The sequence below is a fragment of the Cyprinus carpio genome, chromosome B7 (assembly GCF_018340385.1).
Source record: "Cyprinus carpio isolate SPL01 chromosome B7, ASM1834038v1, whole genome shotgun sequence".
Taxonomy (NCBI): Eukaryota; Metazoa; Chordata; class Actinopteri; order Cypriniformes; family Cyprinidae; genus Cyprinus; species Cyprinus carpio.
In genome coordinates this window covers 3,854,976-3,876,153 of record NC_056603.1, presented here as the reverse complement: position 1 = coordinate 3,876,153, position 21,178 = coordinate 3,854,976, and the positions used below count along the sequence as shown (strand labels likewise).

At 35.4% G+C, this 21,178-nt stretch overlaps 1 protein-coding gene across 1 annotated transcript; it reads left to right on the top strand.

Annotated features, from left to right (window-relative positions):
• Nucleotides 1-1,005: 1,005 nt before the first annotated feature.
• Nucleotides 1,006-17,342, top strand: LOC109074236. Its single transcript, XM_042728886.1, has 9 exons — nucleotides 1,006-1,229; nucleotides 1,333-1,479; nucleotides 2,593-2,656; nucleotides 5,845-5,941; nucleotides 16,039-16,318; nucleotides 16,422-16,561; nucleotides 16,757-16,848; nucleotides 17,136-17,232; nucleotides 17,338-17,342. Exons 1-9 carry the CDS (start codon nucleotides 1,006-1,008, stop codon nucleotides 17,340-17,342), a joined length of 1,146 nt encoding a protein of 381 aa, XP_042584820.1.
• The last annotated feature ends 3,836 nt before the right edge of the window (nucleotides 17,343-21,178 follow it).

Here is a 21,178-nt window from a genome sequence, read left to right as displayed (position 1 = left end):
TAAGGTATGTAAGATATTATGTTCACTTCAGGCACGTGGCCGCATGATAAACGGGAAAATTACGCAGTGAAGTCTTTATTCAGTCATAAAAACAGAATTCACAGTTTAACACAGAATGTCAACGAATTTCTAAAATTTTGAATTAGTTAACCAAAAGTAGGTCATTACACTTAAATCAAATCATGATATGGACTAGTATCTGTAAATATAAAGCAGCAAAAATCGATTTAAATATGAATCCTGCATGTTCTGCTTGTCTCTGTTAATGAATTACACAGACGAGCGGCTACACACACACACACACACACACTGAAGTGCTTGTTATGCTCGCGGTGATTTCAGCATCTGCTGTCTCACTAAATGAGGATGTAAACTGCTCAGAGAGTCACTTCATGAGCATTTTACCATTTGATTTGAGTAAAACTAGTGTCATATCACATACACAGAACTGTAAAGGTATTCCCGGCAACCCATCAAAATAAAAGTAGGCTACGGTTTGAAATAACAATAGAATGTACTACTACTACTACTAAAATGAAACAAACATTATTATTAAAATAGATGTTTAATTTCATAAAGTACAATTTGATTTCAAAATGCACCTACATTTTTTTTTTTTTTTTTGCGTTTTGTGTTTTTCAGTTGAATAAAAGACAATTTTTCTCTATATATTTCATCATTGAGGATTTCTTTAAAAAAAAGTTTAAAAATCCACTCATTTATATCGATCAGTAGTTCAGACGCATTTGTTTCTTCTTCTCGATACTGAAAATTAAATTGGTTTTGCCTCTCAGCAGCGCCACTACTGTCATCTGCAGGACAGTAATGATATGCAGTTAAATCCCAATGACTGAAAATAACCTTAGTATTAGATAAAACGAAAACAATTTTAACTTTACTTTTAAGCAAATTTTGAGTGGGTTACATATTACATATTCCTTCACCTGTTTTCAAGGAAATTGGGCATCAAGAGGAACTGTTATACAGTCATCAACATCTGCTGACATGTTTGCTGAAAAGGCTATTGACGGTAATCGAGGTCTCCAGCAGTTGGATACGGGATGTTCCTCAACCCTTAATCAGACTAACCCATGGTGGAGAGTGGATCTGGCTCATATTTATAAAGTTAGTAGAGTGGTGGTCACCAACAGAAATGAGCTGTACACAAATAAATGGAGCAGAGATTCGCATCGGAAACTCTTTGGAGAACAAGGCAACAACAATCCCATGTGAGGAACTTGTGGCTGAAGGAACATGAGACATCAAACACAGATGTGTATGTGAAGATACAACACTATCTTTATCTCCATCTGTCTCTCTCTCTGTCTGTAGATGTGCCATTATTCCTGCTATTCCAGCAGGTGAGTCCTTTGGCTACTCGTGCGGTGGGATGGAGGGACGTTACGTGAATCTGATCATTCCTGGAGACATGAAGATACTCACTCTGTGTGAGGTGGAGGTTTTTGGAAAAGGTATGCTGTATCTAGTACTAGTACGATTACATTTCTATAAAATCACCTAACAATAATATCTTATTGTTAGTCACGGAAATGAACACTAATACTTTTATTGAATGCAAGCTCAAGTAATGGTTAATGCTTGATGTGTAGGTCCTGTTTTAAAAAGATCAATTGTTAAAATGCTGTTTAACTCCAGAGCTGATTTGACTGACCAGACAATAAGAGAAAACATTCTGATACAGGTGAGAGAAACAAAATACAGGTATGTAACCTGCAGTAAATGGTCAGAATGCTCACACATGGCAACAGGAGCATGCTAATTTGAAGTAGGTCTACATAAGTACTGGGCAGTATGACCAAAATTTTATATCACAATATTTTTCTAAATTATACCGGTTTCATGGTATATGACGGTATTTCATTTATTTATTTATTTGATGCATGACAGGGTGTTAGCCTCATTTTCTACTGCTTAAGAGAGGAAAAACTGTAGTACATTGACAAAACAAATTTGTCATTTTAACTGAACTAAGGACTGGTGGTGGTGCTTATGATATTGTTTGTCATTTAGTGTTTCTGAAAAATAATACTGATAAGATAACAATACTACTACGAATTCAACTACTGATAACAATACAAAATGCACTAAGGATTAATGAGCTGCTGGATTCATGAATATTAATCACATTGTCTGCGTTCAGTAATTTATTTGCTAAAATCAAAACAGGGATGATAATAGGTGAGCACCAGACAATGAGAATTCCGCATTAGTTTGAATAAATTTAGATATTTGTTCTGGACGTTGTTTAAGCAACATAACACTGGTATTGCGGTATATTAAATATTTATATCATAACACAAATAAACACCAGTATTCGGTATGAACCGGTATACCACCCAGCACTAGTCTACATCGCTGCCTTATAGTGGGGAAAAATAATTATTTGATCACCTGCTGATTTTGTAAGTTTGCCCACTTACAAAGAAATGAAGGGTCTATAATTTTTATGGTAGGTTTATTTTAACAGATAGAAACAGAATATCAAGCAATAAATAAATAACAAAAATAAAATAAATACAAAAAATAAATACATAAATCTGTGCAAAGGTTATAACTTGATTTGCATTTCAGTGAGTCAAAGTATTTGATCTCCAAGCAAAGCTTGGTGGAGAAACTCTTGTTGGCAACCACAGAGGTAAGACGTTTCTTGTAGGGATGCAATGATTATAGATTTTGTTGGTACAGTTATTGTTAGTACGGTTATTGAGGAATAATCACGGTTTCACGATTATGGTGATTATTTTGCATTTATTCATTTCACAAAATTATTAATGTATAAAATCACATGGACACTCTTTAGATAATAAAGTGTTATTATTTATTGCTGTCTTTTGAAACAGAAATGACACAGTTACCAATAATACAGCACAAAATAATAATTACAAAGACAAACAAAACTCCAGTTGGAATTAAAAAGGTGACCTCTGGTCTGTAAACATCCATGTCAGTATTTCCCTTTTGAAAATAACTAATGAAAATAGATCGCAAAAGTATTTAGTGTTTTCAGTTTGTACATTCTTTACATTTCTTTTGGACCCGAGGCAGAAAACTGGAAACATTGTTAAAAATAAAATTAAATAAATAAATAAATAAAAATCTTGTTCGTTTTTTTTGTCTTATGAACAATACTATAAAAGGGTTAATAAATAACAATATTAATGAACTGAAGCATTATTAATATAAAATCATTAACTTTATTTATCCCAAGGGAAAATATTAATAATGAGGCAAATAAACTGAACTGTTATTGTAATTTGTCATCCATACGTATTCATTTTAATAATTTTTATAATAATTCATGTGATTTTACATGTGCCCTGAGAAAATCATGTCTATTAGTTTGGTTTGTGAGAATGCAGATCGCACTGCACACACATGCAAACATTCAAGAGGACACAAACTTGTTGTGAATGCTTCCCTTTGACTTTCATTAATAAAATAGCTTAGATACTGAATTGCTATATTATTTTCATCATCAATGAGGGGGTAAAATCACTGTTTAAGTAACTAAACTCACATGTTTATAGAGAGACGTGCAGGTTCACACTCTCTCTCTCTCTCTCTCTCTCTCTCGGTCGAATAATTAATTAAAGTAACGATGTTATAGTAAATTAATTCAAATAAATGTGATCTTACCGCATTATTTAATTTCTGTCTGATCTGAAGCGGGCAGAATGCTGAGCTAACGAGCCATAGCTTTCCATCATTCTTGCTTTCACGTTGTGCATTAAAATAGTTTAAAGCAGTGTATTCACACTTTAGCAGCAGTTTTTACAGCAATATTTAAATGATGCCCTGGTCATTCTTGGTGTACCCAAAATGCTCCCACACTATGGACTTCAGGAAATAAAGTTTCTCTAAATAAATCCTCTCTCATAGTTAACCCAGTCAAAATTAACCTACTTTACAGCAGACAAACACATCACTTTAAAGGACAGCATTTTAAGCTAGTGCACCGCTAGTGTAACTTTGTTTTCGTTTTGCATTCATTGCAACAGTTCCATTCAGTGCAACAGAAACACTTGATGTAGCGGAGCCTTTACGATTAATTAATCTTGACATTTTAAAGCGTGGTTAATCGTAAAACTGGTTAATCGCTGCATCCCTAGTTTCTTGTAGTTGGTCACCAGGTTTGCACACATCTCAGGAGGGATTTTGTTCCACTGCTCTTTAAAGATTTTCTCTAAATCCTGAAGGTTTCTTGGCTGTCTCTTGGCAACTCAAAGTTTCAGCTCACTCCACAGATTTTCTATAGAATTAAGGTCTGGGGACTGGCTAAGCCACTCCATGACCTTAATGTTTTTCTTTTTGAGCCACTCCTTTTTGCCTTGGCGGTATGTTTCGGGTCATTGTCACGCTGGAAGACCCATCATCCATGACCCATCTTCAGTGTTCTGGCTGAGGGAAGGAGGTTATCATCAATTTTTTTTTTTTTTTTACGGTGCATGGCCCCGTCCATCTGTCCTTCAATGCGGTGAAGTCATCCTGTACCCATAGCAGAGAAACAGCCCTAAAGCATAATGTTTCCACTTCCATGCTTGACTGTAAGGATGGCGTTCTTGGGGTCATAGTCAGCATATCTCTCCCTCCAAATACAGCAAGTCAAGTTGATGCCAAAGAGTTCAATTTTGTTCTCATGTGACAACAGCACTTTCTCCCAAGCCTTCTCTGAATCATTTAGGTGTTCAGACGGGCCTGTACATGTGCCTTCTTGAGCAGGGGGACCTTGCGGGCACTGCATACTTTCAATCATTGCGATGTAGTGTGTTACCAATGGTTTGCTTGGCGACTGTTGTCCCAACTGCCTTGAAATCATTAACAAACTCCTCCTGTGTAGTTCAGGGCTGATCCCTCAACTTTATCATGACCATTCTTTCCTCATAAGGCGAGATATTGCATGGAGCACCAGACAGAGTGCGACTGATGGTTATTTTGTATTTCTTCCATTTCCAAATATTCACACCAACAGTTGTCTCCTTCTCAACATTGTCTTGTAGCCCATTCCAGCCTTGTGCAGAGCTACAATCTTGTCTCTGACGTCTTTTGACAGCTCTTTGGTCTTGCCAATGGTGGAGGGAGAGGTTTGAATGGAAGATACATATTCTGTGGACTGGTTTCTTTTATAATCATAGCAAGATGACATAAGGAGTAATTTCTTAAACTGACAGGACTAATCTGTGTTCTACTTGGGCACGAAACCAATCTGTGCGAGCCAGAATTCTTGCTGGTTGGTAGGGTATCAAATACTTATTTTACTCAAGTCAATTTATAACCTTTATATAATGTGCTTTTCTGTATTTGTTTTGTTGAGATTCTGTCTCTATCCGTTAAAATAAACCTACCATAAAAATGATAGACCCTTATTTTTATTTTTTTGTAAGTGGTCAAACTTACAAAATCAGCAGGTGATTATTTTCCCCACTGTATGTCTGGGTGATAACATGTTCTGTCTCCAAGAACATGTACATATTTCATCAGTTGCATTACCATGTCTAAAAAATACTTCCAATAAATTACATGCAGGGGGTCTCAAGAGATATATATATATATATATATATATATATATATATATATATATATATATATATATATATATATATATATATATTTTCATTAAAGATATTTTGAACAATACTGGACCCCATGAATTTTCATTGAAAAAATAAATAGATATCTGCAATGTAATGAAACGTTTGGGCGTGATTAATTAATTTACCTTACCTAAAAAAATCCTTTGAAACACAAGAGACAGAAAGAGATAGATATTTGAGTGTACGGTCATATTCTGATCTAACTGCATTAGTATTATTATGTTATTTTCAGTTGGCATCTGCTCTGGCTGACAGAGGAGTCACAAACGTGACACTGAGTTGGTTTCAAACCCCTGAACGGGTGATTCAGAAGGAGAACGCTCCTAAAAGTGAGTATATATGACAGTAACTATATGACAAAAGATGAATGAATGTTAATGTTTATAAAACTGTTTTTTTGTTTTTTGGTTTTTTTTGTTTTTTTTTTTTTTTTTTTTTTTTTTTTTTTTTTTTTTTTTTTTTGCAGGGTGCATTAAAGTACCATGATATCACTGGGAAAATTCAATTCAAATTGATTAACATTTCTTCATAATTACTTATTTACAGTGTGAAGCCTCTTTAAGCATTTTTGCTGTGATGTTTAAGCTTACATAAAACATTAGATAGTAAAACAGAATTAACTGAACAACATACTAAAGTGAATCCTAAGCACTAATCGCCATAATATTTACTGTACTGCCTGTACAAGGTACTGTATTGGAAAAATGTTAGTCTTTAATTGTTTGAATGATTGAGAGAGATTCATTAAGGACTTTATTCCAACATCTTGTCACTGTTTCTTTGCTGCTAAATAAATCCTAAAGAATTTGGAAAGCTGCCATTATGTGTGTTGTGTGTTTATTTAATCTACTCCTAAACATTTATTTACAGGTTTAAAAAAAAAAAAAAAAAAAAAAGATTATGAGACGTTTGGACTCCAGTGTATACCAAAATATAATATAATAGCCCTAATATACAGTAATAGTAAAGCTACTTGCAGATAACTTTGCCGGATCTATTAATTCCAGAAGCACATAAGTTAGTTGCCTAAACTTCATGAGCATCGTGAAGTTATGGATGTAAACAAACAAGTCCTCTCCATTGTAAACAATGGTTCACTCACAGTAATAAATAATTTTTATACATAATTTGAATAAAGCAACATTCTAATCCACATGCAAAATAACACTACCAACATATAATACAAACACTGAAAAGTCCCTGAAAATGTCAAAACATTTAAAAAACACCAATAAAACATCATATAACCATGGGACTTTATAAACACAATAATCATTATTTGTCATCCTTAATAACATAGAATAGCCTATATATTTACATATTTTTGCTTTTTGTCCAACGTGCATTTAAGACAAACATTGTTCAAGTTCTTGCTTTGCCTGATTGAAGGAAAGGGACGACAATTTTAGAACAACCTGTTCAAAGATTGAGAGCGAGATCAACAGTGGATTTGAGATAAAGAGAGCACAATTATTATTATTATTATTATTATTATTATTAAACACACCCTCCCAATATGACCACAGACCTGAATCAGATGGGACCTCTCAACATGGCCACCAATCCGAACCAAACACGCCCTTTCAACGTCACAAAACACTCGACCCAGATAGGCCCCCTCACTGTAACAAACATTATAACAACGTCAGGCTCTAATACTCAATCACTAATAAGCCAAGCTCTTTCAACAGTTTAAAAATGGAATGTTAAAGCTAAGTTCTTTTTTTTTTTATTCCAGGACATTACTGGTATAGGGATAACTGCAGGACGGACAGAGCATATTAACTTTGAGTGAGCATCACACATCAAAAGAGATGACATAATAAAGAAGAGAGTTACCTAACTGCTTTTCATTGCTTACTGTATCCACAAATTCAGCATACAATTGTAATATAACATTCATATAACGCATTCTGTTTAACAGCATAAACATTTATAACATGTCTCCAGTGTATTAAAAAAAAAAAAAAAAAAAAAAAAACATAACTTGTGTTTCATTAGTTATCAAAAACAAACATTATAGTTAAGAATTTGCTCCATCATCACACTGTTTCTCAGACATCATTAGCATTAGATGTGTTACTAGCACATGCGATGCACAGACTTCACTTGATACAAACTTTAAAAAATCCGAAAACAATAAAGTGTTTACACTTTAAAGGCTGACAGTTACATTTCCCAGAACTTTGACTAGTGATGTTAAGCAGAGGTGGAATGTAACAAATTACATTTACTCGCGTTACTGTAAATTGAGTGGCTTTTTTGTGTGATTGTGTAAAGTAATTTTTAAAATCTGTAATATTACTTGACTTAAAGGGGTCATATGATGCGATTTCAAATTTTCCTTTCTCTTTGGAGTGTTACAAGCTCTCGGTGAATAAAGAAGATCTGTAAAGTCGCAAAGACTAAAGTCTCAAATCCAAAGAGATATTCTTTATAAAAGTTAAGACTCGTCCACGCCCCCCTGAAACAGCTCATTCTAACACGCCTCCACATATCTACGTCAGTATGTGGGAAGATTTGCATTACGCCACCCAGACGTTTACGCAAAGAAAGAACGAGTACCTTTTATTCTTGTTGTAGTGTTGTTGTTGCCGCCGCCATGTCATATAGACTCTGTGTGTTTCACTGTGAAAGCAAAACTACTTTGTTTGGCCTTCCAAAAGAGGATGATATCCACTTCAACGAATAAAAACCAGATGAAAATGTTAGGCAGGGACGATTTGGAAAGAGATTCTGCTGCATAGTTAGGAGGTCAGATGTGTACATATGAGCCAAGCTAAATTACACTCTCATAAAACGTTCAAAAATGTCAGTATGTGGGAGAAAGAGAAGAGAAGACATATGGATAAATCTGACGACGCAAGAGGGAACTCATTTCGGTCTGGTTTTCTGAGCGCAGACACCAAAGCATACTCACACATAAAGCACATCTCACAAGCACACAAGTACTCTCTCGCGTCACATGAACGGAGAATTACACACAAAATTATGTTGAATTGTCCGTTTTGACGAGTATTCATGTAAACACAGTTTTACTCACTATGTCTTAAGTGAACCTAAACAGCAGGGAGAACGTGTATCAGTACGTTGCAGCTGTGCATTCAGTTTTAAAGGGACAGCAGCCTAATTTAGTTGCAATTGTCCGAGTCATTGAAACAACAGAAAGACAGAAAATCACTCACTGCTCTTGACTAAAAAACTGTAGTAGCCCTAAAGATTAATCAAAATTTATTTATAGAAATAAATATGTCTGCTTGAAAGAATGATGAATATTGACCTTAAAACCAATATCTTTCTCACATTTCCCATAGAGTGAGAGAGACAGCTCTTTTACTGATTTTCCACTGAAGACCCTGTGTCTATTTATCTAAGCGTGACTTGGAATGCAACCTGACACCAGATGGGGCAAACCCCCCTGATGTCGGAACAGACCATTAAAATCTACAAAAACATTCTTCAGGACGTACAATAAAATCTGCAAAATCATTCCACAGCAGTTCATTCATCACCTGTCACCGATCAGAAACAGTCAAACATCTGAACAAACATCATATGTCATCCCAGGAGGTCAAAGATCGACATCGGAATTTCACATATGCCGGTCTTCACATCTGGATATCATTAACAGGTCACGGGGTCACATCTGGATAGGTCACGGGGTCAACACAACGTGGGTGGGCTATGTGGGGGGTGGGGAAAGGTCACAAAGGTCAACTCATCAATCAATTTTGTCATTTGCTGTAGGGTATCAACTACTTTTATTTTTTTTATTTTTGTATACATTAGGATCATTTACATGAAGACATTATTTGTTTGTTCCCTCCAGTCATTAGCTTACAAAACAAATGATGCTGCCCTAGAGTTATCTATATTTGTCATACTACAGATTTGTATAAATAAAGATGGTTTTGTACATTTCTCATCCTTCTCCGTGTTAGATTTAATTTAATATTAAATTAAATATATTAGATATTAGATTTAATTTAACCACTAGCAAAACACTAGCATATTTTCACTCCTTCATATAATGTTCAAATATCTAACCGCACACAAACCCCAAGGGCTGTGTCCTTTCACTGTACAGAAATTCTGCATTGACAACTATCATCCTGTATGCAGAATAAACCATCTTTGTTCACCGCCAAAGGGAACGTACTGCGATGTATCATGGCACTGGAACTCGATCATATGTTTGGTGGATTGGAGACTGATGTTTAAAATATTTTCCTTTTCTGTGTGAAAATATCCATTGTACTACATTTTACGTAGTTTAACTTCACAACAAACATTGTAGACCATTTAGAAAAACTATATAAAACTATGTAAAATACTTAATTACATTAAATTATCTTAAAAGTTTAAGACAGAGAAGGAAAGAGGTGAGTTATGGAGATGGAGGGGAGGAGTGATGTGGCTGATCATGTGATGCACATTAAATGTGTCGTCCTCCATAAATATTAAACAACACAAACTCTCCATCCTAAGAGAAAGACAGACGCCTTTAATCAATCATGAAGACGCTCTACAAGAGCCTGTGGATCTTACTAGGTAACGTACAACATTCATCTATCTGCTATTTTATAGATTCACACTAATATGTACATAGTTTTCCTCTGATCCGATATGTTGCAGTTTATGGTTTAGTTTGCACTAAATCAAAATATTCTAAATCCTTTTCATGTTTCATGTTGCAAATTTATAATGAAGCCAGAAATATTGTTCCTTGTGTTTTTTCATGGTTGTTTTTCATGATTTGCTTTATTATGTACTTTGTTTTTCTCATCATACAGAATTTACACCATTTGTCACTGGACCTCTGAAATACTTTCTCTTAGTTTCTTTCATTTGCTTTACAAAACAAATCTAGTGTTGAATCATTGCTCATTTGTGTATGTAAATGATTTGATGATCTCTGTGTTTATCTGTTTTTGAAAATCCCGAAAATCAAGAAAGACGGGTAGCGATTGAGATTCTCAGATTTACATAATCTACTTGTTTCTAGACTGGATATACTGACTACATGGATTTTTAGAGACAGTTCACCACATAATTATTCTTTCAAGCTCCAAACTGACAAAAAGGAACCATAAAATTTGTCAATAAACTTGTGTGCTGAAGTCAGACAAAAGTTTTGTGTGAGGAACAGACAAAAAGGTATTCTGCAGCTCAGCAAAATAACATGAACAAATCACTCTTTTGAGTCAGATCTATTTATTGAATAATTTGATCTAGTCTGTTTAATTTGTTCTCAAGTTCAACCTGGTCATATCAGATAACAGCCGCAATAGGGGACATCGTTAATTAATAATGATTTTTTCGCAAAATCTATTGTATAACTTCAGTAGACCAAGTAATGTTCAGGTGCACAACATAGTGCAATTCAAATGGACATTACATTAAAATAATCTCTGAAAATAATTTGAATCTTTTTGTCCACACAGGGTTTTTATCAATTCAAGAAACAGCAAATGGAACAGATGGTAAGAATCTCTTAAGTTTAATGACATTAACTTCATTAGGTCTGCTGTAATTGATTTTTTAAAACAATTTATTATTGTTTTACAAACAGGTTTTACCAAATAATAATTATAATAATAATTATAATAAATAAAAATTAATAATAATCTTCAAGAATGCATTTAAAATAATTTTCCAGTCACTATGTTAGATTATGCAGCTCTAATATACTAAAACCATCAGGATATAGACCTAGAACAAAATATAAAATGTTGGAAAATGAAAGCTCTGGTTCAGTCTGATCAGAAAGACAAATTCATGAAGTTCATAAAGGAAAAAGAGGCACAAAAGAGGCGAAATCATCAAAACAGACATCAACAAACTTGAAAATTTAAGCTAAGAGAAATCTGAGAAAAATGTAAAGTTTCATGATAAATTCAAATCAGATGATGACGCAAGCAAATGCAAGTGTTTGCTTGACATTGACATTGATGAGAATGAATAAATAAGTAAAATGCTTTTGAAGAACTTTAAGGGCCCTATTTTAATGATCTAAATGCAAAGTGTAAAGCGCACGGCACAGGTGCACTCAGGGCGTGTCCAAATCCACTTTTGCTATTTTAACGACGGAAAAAAGGTTGGTGCGCCCGGGCGCATGGTCTAAACGGGTTGTCCCTATTCTCTTAATTAGTAATGGGTGTTTTTTGGGCGTGACATGCAATAAACCAATCAGAGTCTCATCTTCCATTACCTTTAAGAGCCAGTTGTGCTCGTGCCATGACGGATTTGCTATTTACATGGCGGAATTTGGCAAGCGCAAAAACAGAACGCATCTCCGAGATGAAACAGAGCTGCTCGTGTGCGAGCATATAGGTAGCCTAATTCTGATACATGCGATGACTATCCATTATGACATGTAGGCATTTTTTACATTAATTAGCCTACATTGCAATCCTTTCATTTTTAATATTCGGCATGTTTGTGTGCTGCTGTGCGTCCCTGTGTTTAATAAGCAGTGTGTACGTGCGTTGTGGACCCACCTATACTAACACGCTCTTTAAATAACAAAGAAAAACATTGGGCCAGACTTTAGACCAGGTTTGAGTTGGTCTATGGCACAGTCTATTTTCAGCTCTTTAAAATAGCAATGCGCCTGAACACACCTCTTTTTAGACCAGCACGCCCATGGGCGCACAAATGGGCGTAAATGCATTTGCTAATTAAACGATGTGGCGCTGAATGGAAAAATACGAACGGCGCCGGACTGAAACTACCAAACACACTAGTGCTGCGCCTTGCGTCGCATTGCGCCGGGTGTATGATAGAGCCCTAGGTCTGATAAAGTATTCCATACAGAATTGAAAAAAAAAGATGGTTTACTGAGCTCAGTCCTTAAATTTATTTATTTAGCTATTTATTTCTCCCAGAGAATGCAGCACTATGGTGCACCACAAGCCAGTCGTCACAGTTCGATGACTGGATTTCTAGATATGCTGTTGATGGTTTACGCAACAGCTGTTCACACACCAACCCACAGACCGACCCGTGGTGGAGAGTTGATCTGTTGAATGAATACAATGTGTACAGAGTGGCCATCACTAACAGAGATGACTACACCTTAAACGGGGCAGTGATTCGTGTCGGGAACATCCCTAACAATGTATACAGCAACACCATGTGAGGATTTCTTTAATGTTTCTTTGATCTTTGCCGACAACTGGGAATAGAAACAGGTAATGGATGTTCTTTCTGTCTGTAGATGTGCTGTAATTTCTACTATTCCTTCTGGAGCCACAGCCAACTTCTCATGCAAAGGGATTGAGGGACGTTACGTGATTGTTCATATTCCTGGAGAGCTGAAGACTCTTACTTTATGTGAGGTCGAAGTCTATGGGTATTTGTTAGGTAAGTCATTGCTGTAAAGCACTTTTCAGTATGTAACATGTCATATTTTAAAATAAATGTGAAGTGTTAACAGTGAAGCGCAGTCAGTGAGGAGTGAGCAATTGCACATCTTGTGCTTTTCCTGGGCTTATTGGAGCAAGCTGCGGTGCTAATAGAGTCTCAATACCGCACGTGTCACTATGGGACCATTCTGTGATTCCTTTTGCATGTTTTTTTTTTTTTTTAAAGCCTGATGCAGATCTTTATCCACTGCCATTATATGTATGAGTGTGGGTGGGACTTGGCAAAATTTGGCTGAACTGCACTCTTAAAAATAAAGGTGCTTTACAACGCCATAGAAGACCCTTTTTGTCTAAATGGTTCCATAAAGAACCTTTAACATCTGAAGAACCTTTCTGTTTCACAAAAGGTTCTTGGTGTCAAAAGAAGGTTCTTCAGATTATAAAAGGTTAAGAAAGAGATGGTTCTTTAAAGAACCTTTGACTGAATGGTTCTTTGTGGAACCAAAAAATGGTTCTTCTATGGCATCGCTGTATCCCTTATCTTAAATCCTGTAAAATTTTGTAAAATAAACTACACTGCACTGACTCCAATGTTATTCATTTACAGTTCTTAATACAGCATATATATATATATATATATATATATATATATAAATATATATATATATATATATATATATATATATATATATATATATATATATAAACAGTGGTGTGAAAAAATGTTGGCCCCCTTCCTGTTTTCTTCTTTTTTTTGCATGTTTGTCACACTTCATTGTTTCAGATCATCAAACAAATTAAAAAATTTGTCAAAGATAACACAAGCACAACATGCAGTTTTTAAATGAAGGTTTTTATTATTAAGGGAAAACAAAATCCAAAACTACATGGCCCTGTGTAAAGAAGTGTTTGCCCCCCTGAGTTCAATTTCTCTAGCCTAACCCAGGCCTGATTACTGTCACACCTGTTCACAATCAAGAAAAACAAAAGGAAGACTTTAGAGTGGCCTAGTCAAAGTCCTACCTGAATCCTATTGAGAAGCTGTGGCATGACCTTAAAAAGGCGGTTCATGCTTGAAAACCTACAATGTGGCTGAATTACAACAATTCTGCATAGATGAGTGGACCAAAATTCCTCCACAGCGCTGTAACAGACTCATTGCAAGTTATCACAAACGCTTGATTGCAGTTGTTGCTGCTAAGGGTAGCCCAACCAGTTATTAGGTTTAGGGGGTAAACACTTTTTCAGGGCCATGAAAGTGTTGGCCCCCTTCCTGATTTCTTATTTTTGTTGCATGTTTGTCACACTTTAATGTTTCAGATCATCAAAGAATAAGTAAACACAACATGCAGTTTTTAAATGAAGGTTTTTATTATTAAGCAAAAACAAAATCCAAAACTACATGGCCCTGTGTGAAAAAGTGTTTGCCCCCTAAACCTAATAACTACTTGGGCCACCCTTAGCAGAAACAACTGCAATCAAGCGTTTGCGATAACTTGCAATGAGTCTGTCACAGCGCTGTGGAGGAATTTTGGTCCACTCATCTATGCAGAATTGTTGTAATTCGGCCACATTGGAGAGTTTTCGAGCATGAACCGGCTTTTTAAGGTCATGCCACAGCATCTCAATAGGATTCAGGTCAGGGTCTTGACTAGGCCACTCCAAAGTCTTCATTTTTTTTTTTCTTCAGCCATTCAGAGGTGGACTTGCTGGTGTGTTTTGGATCATTGTCCTGCTGCAGAACCCAAGTTCGCTTCAGCTTTAGGTCACGAACAGATGGCCGGATATTCTCCTTCAGGATTTTTTGGTAAACAGCAGAATTCATGGTTCCATTTATCACAGCAAGTCTTCCAGGTCCCAAAGCAGCAAATCAGGCCCAGACCATCACACAACCACCACCATATTTTACTGTTGGTATGATGCTCTTTTTCTGAAATACGGTGTTACTTTTACACCAGACGTAATGGGACACACACCTTCCAAAAAGTTCAACTTTTGTCTCGTTAGTCCACGGAGTATTTTCCCAAAAGTCTTGGGGATCATCAAGATGTTTTCTGGCAAAACTGAGACGAGTCTTTATGTTCTTTTTGCTCAGCAGCGGTTTTTATCTTGGAACTCTGCCATGAAGAACATTTTTGCCCAGTCTCTTTCTTATGATGGAATCGTGAACACTGACCTTAACTGAGGCAAGTGAGGCCTGCAGTTCTTCGGATGTTGTTGTGGGGTCTTTTGTGACCTCTTGGATGAATTGTCGCTGTGCTCTTGGGGTAATTTTGGTCAGCTGGCCACTCGTGGGAAGGTTCTCCACTGTTCCATGTTTTTGCCATTTGTGTATAATGGCTCTCACTGTGGTTCACTGGAGTCCCAAAGCTTTAGAAATGGCTGTATAACCTTTTCCAGATTGATAGATCTTAATTACTTTATTTCTCATTTGTTTCTGAATTTCTTTGGATCTCGGCATGATGTCTAGCTTTTGAGGATCTTGTGGTCTACTTCACTTTGTCAGGCAGGTCCCATTTAAGAGATTTCTTGATTGTGAACAGGTGTGGCAGTAATCAGGCCTGGGTGTGGCTAGAGAAATTGAACTCAGGGGGACAAACACTTCTTCACACAGGGCCATTTAGTTTAGAATTTTGTTTTCCCTTAACAACAAAAACCTTAATTTAAAAACTGCATGTTGAGTTTACTTGTGTTATCTTTGACTAATATTTAAATTTGTGCCAAAATCCGACCACTGGAAAATACCTAATCTGGAAATAAACAAAACAGTAAGTGCTTATGCAATGCAAATTACATAAAATTGCAGAAAACAGAGCAAAATGGTAGCTGTTTAACACAAAACTAAACAAAAAAAAAAAAAACCAAAAATTACCCAACAAGCTCAATGTCACTTTTTTTTTCACACTTCACATGATGTACTTATCAGGTCTTTTGTGGTATCGCTTGTAGTTACCCAAAAGAAAAAGCAGAGATAAAAGAAGACTTTTTAGAAAAGAAAGGGAGTAGCCTATTAGTGAGCCAAGTAGTTTCTCACACACTTTTCTTTACAAATTTCCTAGGAAATTGGGCATCAAGAGGAACTGTTATACAGTCATCAACATCTGCTGACATGTTTGCTGAAAAGGCTATTGATGGTAATCGAGGTCTCCAGCAGTTGGATACGGGATGTTCCTCAACCCTTAATCAGACTAACCCATGGTGGAGAGTGGATCTGGCTCATATTTATAAAGTTAGTAGAGTGGTGGTCACCAACAGAAATGACTGCTGTACCGAACAAATAAATGGAGCAGAGATTCGCATCGGAAACTCTTTGGAGAACAACGGCAACAACAATCCCATGTGAGGAACTTGAGGCTGAAGGAACATGAGACATCAAACGCAGATGTGTATGTGAAGATACAACACTATCTTTATCTCCATCTGTCTCTCTCTCTGTCTCTAGATGTGCCATTATTCCTGCTATTCCAGCAGGTGAGTCCTTCAGCTACTCGTGCGGTGGGATGGAGGGACGTTACGTGAATCTGATCATTCCTGGAGACATGAAGACACTCACTCTGTGTGAGGTGGAGGTTTTTGGAAAAGGTATACTGTATCTGTACTATTTGGTTCATAAGTTAAATTAACAATAATGTCCTCATATTACTATTTACGGTAAGGAGCATTAGTTTTGCTGAATGCAAGTCTGGTTTCCAAAATCTTTTTATGTGTGTGTGTGTTTTTTTTTTTTTTTTTTTGTACTAACATGGATGTTTGAATGTATAAATGCTTGTTCCTTAGGTCCTGTTTTAAATAGATCAATTGTAAAAATGATGTTTAACTCCAGAGCTGATTTGACTGAACTGACAATGAAAGAAAAAATTATTATGCAGGTGAGAGAAAGACAGAATATGTACCCTGCATAACCAGTAAATGGAAAGAATGCACACATGACAACAGGAACATGCAAATTCACACACACACACACACACACACACACACACACACACACACACACACACACAGAGAGATATGCAATTATGAGAGAGTTTGGATGCAATTATGTCATTTATCATACCTACAACAAAAATACTTTTGAAATTCAAGAGACAGAAAGAGGGATTTGAGTATATTGTCATATTCTGATCTAATTGCTGTAGTATTATCGTGCTATTTTCAGTTGGCATCTGCTCTGGCTGACAGAGGATTCACAAACTTGACAGTGAGTTGGTTTCAAACCCCTGAACGGGTGATTCAGAAGGAGAACGCTACGAAAAGTAAGTGTTTTCACAACTGCATTCTGTACAATAACTAAGGTGAATACATTTTTGTGATTATAAAAACCATGTAATGTAATAAACAAAAAATGTGTTAATTCACAGGTTGAATACCGTGATATCCTGGAAAGTTCAATTTTACACATATCTCCACAAAACCTCATAATAAAAATAAAAACCCTCTAAAAATATATTACACTCTGTTTAAGAAGACAAAAAAAAACATTAGATAGTAAACCTAAACTAGGCAGACAACATACTGAGGTAAATCCTAATTTATTATTACAATAATATTTACTAAGATATTTTATTTTTAAGATCATTTAAATTGTTTGAATGTAAGAGAGTCATTAAATCTTTATTATTTTTTTTTTAGTCTGTTGCGCAATAAATCCTGACGAGTTCTTTGAATTCTCAAATATTTATTTATAGGTTTAATTCCAGCATAAGGTGTCATGATGACAGCATTCTGCAAATGTGAAATTAAAATCTAATTCAATGTTAAAGAGCACATCATATGGGTTTTTGAAAAATATCTGTTTTGCAGTTTGTAAAGTAGCTATCCTTCAATGTATACAGTCTGCAAAGTTGTTATTCAAAAAAGTGCATGATAAATAAAGATATTGTCTCTCAAAAGAAAGAGTCGGCTCTGAACTGCCTTAACGAGTTGTCATATTTTTGAATCTTCTGCCTGTTAAGGATGTACATCACTAAGTAACACATTTGCATAATCCCTCCAAAATACGAACACTCTGACCTGCCCACAAACACTTCTGCTAGTTAGTGTGTTTACATCCTGCCGAGATGACGCTGTGTTCTGTGCTGTGAAAGCAAGTTTGTTTTGTTTTCATTGTTGAAAGATGATGATGTGAAGAATAAGTGGTTAAAATAATTTTTTTACCACAGCATGGGCTGAGATGGGGGACTCGAGCTATTTTACGCACATTTAAAGATTTTATTTGTTTTTACCCCCCGGACTGTACAGATTTAGGTTTTTAAGGTAAACTACGATATTATTCTCTTTCTGAAGAACCTACTATTTCCTAAGAATGTGTCGATTAATGTAGACTGCCGTTGTTCTACATACTTTGTTTAATAATAATAAAATATTTTGGTTTACAAGCTGTATTGTTTCATTAGTTAGTCACGTTAGCACTCGGCTAATGTATCCATCGTTATTGTTTTGTTAAGTGATTACAGTTTAGTATCTAAACTTCAGCTGTAGGCATGATTCGCTTGAATTAGCGTTAAACAAATAGTTTTTTATGTCATTATTTTAAGAATGGATTGGAGCACTATATTTTTGTTTTATGTAAAGGTGCATGCTTTGTCAATGGTAGCACTTGCTAACTTGCTCAAGTACTCCTCTCTGTCAAAAACATTGACAAATGATTCTAATATTAAATGTGTATTATGAGAAAATTACAATGTTTTCTGACCTCAGATGCATTTAAACCTGTTGTAGGAGACCCCAACACAATATTAGGACAATTTCAAAAACCATATTACCTGATTTTTAACAGAAGTAAAATGTTCCTATAAAAACCTTTCAGCACTATATAATTTTATAATTTAAACCTGTGTGGGTGGCAAGGATCTTGCATTGAATTTATTTGGATAATTTGAATTATGGTGTTTTTCCCCCTCCAGTCAATGTTAAGACAGTTTGCAAAACAAATCATGCTGCCCTAGATGTAACAATATTTGTCAGATTACAAAGGTTTCTGAATAAAGATGTCTTATGTATTATATAAGTCATGAGTAGCCTATCAATTGGGTGCAGTATATCTAATATATTTTTTAGAGCTGGTTATGTGCATTTCTCCATCATGAGTGCTGAATAAAAATTCATGAGATATTAAACAAACTCAAACAATAGTGAAAACCCTTGCATTTGCAACCTATTTTACACTAAAATACTAATACTATCTATGTTCAGTATACAAAACTAGAAGTACTTTTTCGGTACTGTAAGGACTAATTGACAAATCGCAATATATCCAAAGAAAGCATCCTTGTTCAGATCATGTAAATTATGTAAACATGGTAGACAGAGCTGTCTAAACACGCAAAGAGATTATTTTACAGATGAATCGTGAAAGGGAATGAAATGCAAAAGACTAATTAACATCCCTTTCACATGATCCGAAATCTTCAGTGCAAAATACAGGTATAAATGAAGTTCAAAGCATTGAATGATCATGCACTGGCAAGATGTATTTAGGCAACAAACTATAGAGCATTTAGAAAACATAAGTGAGAAGGAGAGTAAATGATGGCAGATGGGGACAGAGGGCTGGAGAGACGAGGTGTGTCATGTGATATACATTTAAACAGATCATCCTCCATAAAACTGATTTCACTCACACTCTTCATCTTAAGAGAAAGAGAGATGTCTTTAATCCACTGTGAAGCTCTGCAAGAGCCTGTGGATCTTACTGGGTAATGTACAGCATTGACATAATAATAATAATAATAATAAAACACTCAAGGACACCGTACAATAAAACAATACATAAAATGCAAGCATTACAACAACACATTAAACAAGCAAATCATTAAAAGCAATTCTCGACAAATACGTTTTTATCTGAACTTTAAAATGGAAATTGTATCCAGCTGGTGAATCTGCAAAGGTAAAGAGTTCCATAGCTTCGGCGCTGCACAACTAAAAGCCCTACCACCAAAGGAACTCATCTTGAAGTTTGGAACAGACAATAATGCAAGGCATAAATGGCTGCCCACTGCTCCGGGTGTGTGTTCACGGTGTGTGTGTTCACTGCTGTGTGTGTGCACTTTGGATGGGTTAAATGCAGAGCACGAATTCTAAGTATGGGTCAACATACTTGGCTGTATGTCACTTCACTTCAATTCTGGTATAGTTACAGTTCCCTTCTGGTAGGCTAAAGCGCCATTGGATTGTGCAGCTACACAAACCTGAACAAAACTGGCTTCACTAAAAGAGAAAAACTATGGAAAGCCATTTTAACATTTAATCTATATGCCGTACTATCTATTTTCATGGTACTAGTACTTATTTTTTAGATACTAGTATCTTTTCCATTAAGTACTATAACTTATTCATTAGGTACTAGTGCTTATTCTTTAGCTACCAGTGCTTATTCTTTAGGTGGTAATGTGTATTCCTTAGGCATTAGTGTATTTTTTCAAGTTACTACTTATTTATTAGATACTAGGGGTGGGGGAAAAATTAATACAGCATAGTATCGCGATAATTTACGCGACAATACTGTATCGATACACGGACCCCAAGTATTGATCTTTTATTATACTACTTGATAGAATGATAAAATATATTTCTTTACTTCTATATATATATATATATATATATATATATATATATAGAAACCTGTCAGTAGGTGTTGTGTATAGGTACAGTATAGTATTATGTGAAGCATTTGTATAGTCTGTATTTTTTAGCTTATGTATAGGTAAACTTTTATATATAGTATATTTATAGTCAAAATCTCACAGTAGGTTAGTTGTGTATAGGTTTATACTGTTTTACTTCATTGTTGTATGTCTGTAATTATGTAGCACCGTAGTCCCGTGAGGCACAACATTTCGTTCCACTGTATGTCCACACATGTAGAGGAATGACAATAAAGCTTGAACTTGATATATTAGTTAAAACAGATGTTGCCAAAGTTTTCCTTTGGGGACATAATTTGAAGTTGGAAAAGGGTAATAAATTGCAATATATTGCAGAAAATCACAATATATTTCAAATTGCAATAATTTTGGCAAGTTAGGCAAGTGCACTAATTCTCGCAAGATTTGGACATATATGTATACTTAAGTTGCATTTGAATATGCCTACTTACCTACAATATAGTATGAGAAAAGTGTATATGAAGAAAGAAGTATGTTTGAAACTGCTGTATTTATAAAAGAGTAGGCGAGAAATCCCCAGATGTCCTACTGC

Excerpts from the sequence above, each read along its gene's own strand:
- LOC109074236 (XM_042728886.1), top strand. The coding sequence starts at position 1,006 with ATGTTTGCTGAAAAGGCTATTGACGGTAATCGAGGTCTCCAGCAGTTG. Across the intron at positions 2,657-5,844 it reads TCTTGTTGGCAACCACAGAG|TTGGCATCTGCTCTGGCTGA; the intron begins GTAAGACGTTTC and ends TGTTATTTTCAG. Across the intron at positions 16,319-16,421 it reads AACGGCAACAACAATCCCAT|ATGTGCCATTATTCCTGCTA; the intron begins GTGAGGAACTTG and ends CTCTGTCTCTAG.